Raw genomic sequence first — 3,757 nt, forward strand, 5'->3', positions numbered from 1 at the left:
ATATTGGAAAAGCACATCCATTTAACTTAATATATCTAGATTACCTTGAAAAAATGAAAAAAAATACAAAAACTATACAAAGAATGTCAATGATTAAAAAAGCAATTAATAGTATTAAACAATATCCGGTACCAATTATTAGTCATCAACAATTTCAAATACTTGAAGGTATTGGTAATTATTTAGGATCTCAACTTGAAAAACTTATCAAATCTGATCGTATAAATCAATTAAAAGAATTAAAAGATTATCAAGAAAAATGTATTGAATATCGTGAAAATAAAATTAATGAACTTAATCTAATTGTAGATCCTATTCTTACACAAAATCCAGAAGCTGATAATTCTATATTAGAAACTCTTGAACAAGAAAAGCTTAATGAAAAGGAATTTAATAATAAAATTGAAACAAATAATCATAATAAAAATGGTAATCAAGGTATACCTCAAATATATGGTGAAAAATGGAGTATTATTGTTATTATTGGTATTCTTCAGATTTTAAAGCCTTGTAAAGATATTGATCTTGAAAGAATACAAGGATTATATAATTTTCTCAAAGAATTCTATGAACCTAAAATGACTTTAAAAAAAGCTGAAAAGACTATTAAACAGCTTATTAAACAAGATATTATTCAATTGAATAAACATCATTTTAAAATTGAAGGATTTCCTATAGAATCTGAAAAGATATGTTATAATTTAACTAATAAAGGAAGTGAAATTTCCATGGAATGTATAAAATATAATGAATTATTTGAATATATATTTACTAATTATAAAAAAGAACAATTTAATAATATAATATCACAAAATAATATATTTGAAATAATTAAATTATTTGATTTTAAAAGAAAGACCAAAGTATTCACAGATTATGAGATTGTTATGATTATTGATTATAGAGAAGTTAATAATTTTAATAATTCATTAAATAATGATAATATTAATAATTGTTATGATGATGATAATAATAATAATAATAATAATTTTAGTAGTAAATCTTCAGGTATTCCAAAATATTTATTAAATAGATTAATTGACCAGGGTATTAGAATTGAATTTAAGAATCTTCCAATTGGAGATATAATATGGGTAGCAAGACCAAAACTTGAAGATAATGATGAAATTACATCAATTGATGACTCTTTTGTATTACCATGGATTATTGAAAGAAAAACTGGAAGTGATATGTGTTCAAGTATTTTAGATGGAAGATACGAAGAACAAAAATATAGACTAATGAGATCAATTGGTGTTGAAAATGTAATTTATTTACTTGAAGATTTAAATTCAATTCATGAAAATATAGTTTGGTCAAGTAGTAGTAATGGACCAATTAGTAGTGGTAAAATTGCTCCAAAACAAGTTTTGAGAAGTGCTCAAGCTAATACTCAATTTATTGCAGGCTTTCATATTCTACAAAGTCAGTCAATTGGACATACTTTGACTCTTCTTATTGGAATGCATCAAATGATTACCAGAAATGTAAGTAATAGATGGCGTAATACAGAAATTAAACAAGATGAAATCTTTGATAGATCTTATATTATAACAAAAATTGCACAAGATAGACCATCTTTTAAAGACTGGGAAATTAATAGTAAAAAATCTTCAAATCTTACAGTTGAAGAAACTTTTGGAAAACAACTTAGAAGTATTAAAGGATGTGGTCCAGAAGCTACTGAGACTCTTTTAGAAATTTGGCCAACTCCATATAAAATGTACGAGGAAATGTCAAGTGAAATAACATTTGATGACTTATATTCAAAAGTTTTAAAAAAATGTGAAGAAATTAGAAATATGAAATTTGGACCTAAAAAGAAGAAACATAAACCAAGTGTATCCAGAGACCTTTTATTTCATCTTTACTGTTTATTTTCAGAAAATATCCAAAATGGTGATTTAAATAATAAACATAAATTTGAAATTGAAACTGAAGACAAGAGAGATACTCAAAGTAATGATAATGATTCCTGTTAATCTTTTTTATGTTTATTTTTTCTTTCTTTAGTTATACATGGTAGATTTATTATTGATAACCATAATATTATTGAAATGATCAATATACTTGTTAATATACTGAATAATACAGCCAAGTACTTAATTTCCATATATTCTTTCCTACACTTTTTTAAAATAGTGATTCAATTCTTTGCAACTTTTCTTTTTAAATGTTACCCCTCTTTACTTTTTTTTAATGATATTCCCCTTTTATTGTGTGTGCCTTACGTGTCAATATTGTATATCCAAGAACAAATCGCAAATTGCCTTTCCCGCCAAGATGTTTACCTTAAAATATTGTGCAATTTTATAAAGAAAAAAAAAGTATTTGGTAGTTATTTTCATAATGAGGAGAAATGAATAAATAATTTAATCAATTGATCAAAAATATTAACAAATTAATTTTTATGATTATGTTATTCAGTAATAATATGTTTCGTGGTGGGGGGAAGAAGAAAACAATAATAATCAAAAGATGACGTGTGGGCGGTAAAAACATGCAATTTTAGAATAAATATATTGTGTAAATATAATTATTAATAATAAATCATTAAAGAGAAAATAGATTAGAGATATCATCATCTGATTGAATTTCTAAGTTATTGGATACCTTTACATCAGTCATATCACATTCATTAAATTGAAGAATAGTAGGAAGTTTTTGTTGTTGATAATTATAAATTGAAATAAGTTCTCTAGTAACATTATGATCAAGCTTATCATGGCGATGTCTGATATACCAGAATCCAATTTGTGGAATTTTTCCTGAAAAATTTCTAAGTTCATGAACAATTTTAGAATTATAAAAATTCTCCAGATTTTGAACAAAAAGTTGGAATTCATGTACTTGATGTGAATTATTAATTTCATCTCTAAATATATGAGCTCCTGGGAGACTAAATATAGTATGAAAAATCCTATAAAGATGTGTTCGAATAATTCCAACATTTGGAGGTGGATAAAGAATACAATAATCCAAATATTCGAGTGCTATTTGAAATTGTGAAGGTTTATTATTAATGGCTTCTGGAGTTTTAAAACCTTGAAATAGCCATGGGTTCTCTAAAATTCCTTCAGCACTCATTACTGCATCAGCTCCCGTATAATTCAAACATTTTTGAATATCCTCATAATTGGAAATACCACCATTAGCAATAAATGGAATTGAACATCTTGATTTTAAAATTTTTAAAGCCTCCCAATTAGCTGGTCCTGTCAACACTCCTCTAGAAGTCATTGTTCTTCCATGTACAGCAATCATACAGGCACCAGCAGATTCCAACCTTTTGATTAAATTTATTGTTGGTTGTAAATCATGATGATCAAGTATTCTAATTTTACATGATACTGGGCATTTTAAATCACTTTCTGATAATGTTGAAATGATTCTCTCCATCAAGTCTGGATTTGATAATAGAAATGCACCATAATTTCCCCTCTTTGCAATATTTTGTGGGCATCCAAAATTTATATCAATTCCTTTAACTTTATCATCAATAAATTTTGAAGCTTTTACTAGAGTTTCTGGATCATTTCCACAAAATTGAACTATCATTGGGTCATCCTCTTCACATGTTTGAAAATTTGTCTCTCTATAACCTTGTAGTTTTGAAAATAATCCAGAATGGTACATTGGTGAATATCCTAAATCACATCCATACTTTTTGCAAATAAGGCGAAAAGCTAATTCACTGCCATCTACCATTGGAGCTAAAACTGTTTTTGGAGACTTTAATACATTTTTCCAATTTTCC

At 26.2% G+C, this 3,757-nt stretch overlaps 2 protein-coding genes across 2 annotated transcripts; one reads left to right on the forward strand and one right to left on the reverse strand.

The window, feature by feature from the left end:
- The first annotated feature begins 53 nt into the window (after positions 1–53).
- Chro.10383 (CCAAT-box DNA binding protein subunit B) lies at positions 54–1,982 on the forward strand. The annotated part of the gene is made up of 1 exon (XM_660262.1): positions 54–1,982. One exon carries the CDS (start codon positions 54–56, stop codon positions 1,980–1,982), a length of 1,929 nt encoding a protein of 642 aa, XP_665354.1.
- Positions 1,983–2,553: 571 nt separating this feature from the next.
- Positions 2,554–3,708, reverse strand: Chro.10384 (ENSANGP00000019228). The annotated part of the gene is made up of 1 exon (XM_660263.1): positions 2,554–3,708. One exon carries the CDS (start codon positions 3,706–3,708, stop codon positions 2,554–2,556), a length of 1,155 nt encoding a protein of 384 aa, XP_665355.1.
- Between the last annotated feature and the right edge of the window lie 49 nt (positions 3,709–3,757).

The sequence above is a fragment of the Cryptosporidium hominis genome (assembly GCF_000006425.1).
Source record: "Cryptosporidium hominis TU502 chromosome 1 CHRO011111, whole genome shotgun sequence".
Taxonomy (NCBI): Eukaryota; Apicomplexa; class Conoidasida; order Eucoccidiorida; family Cryptosporidiidae; genus Cryptosporidium; species Cryptosporidium hominis.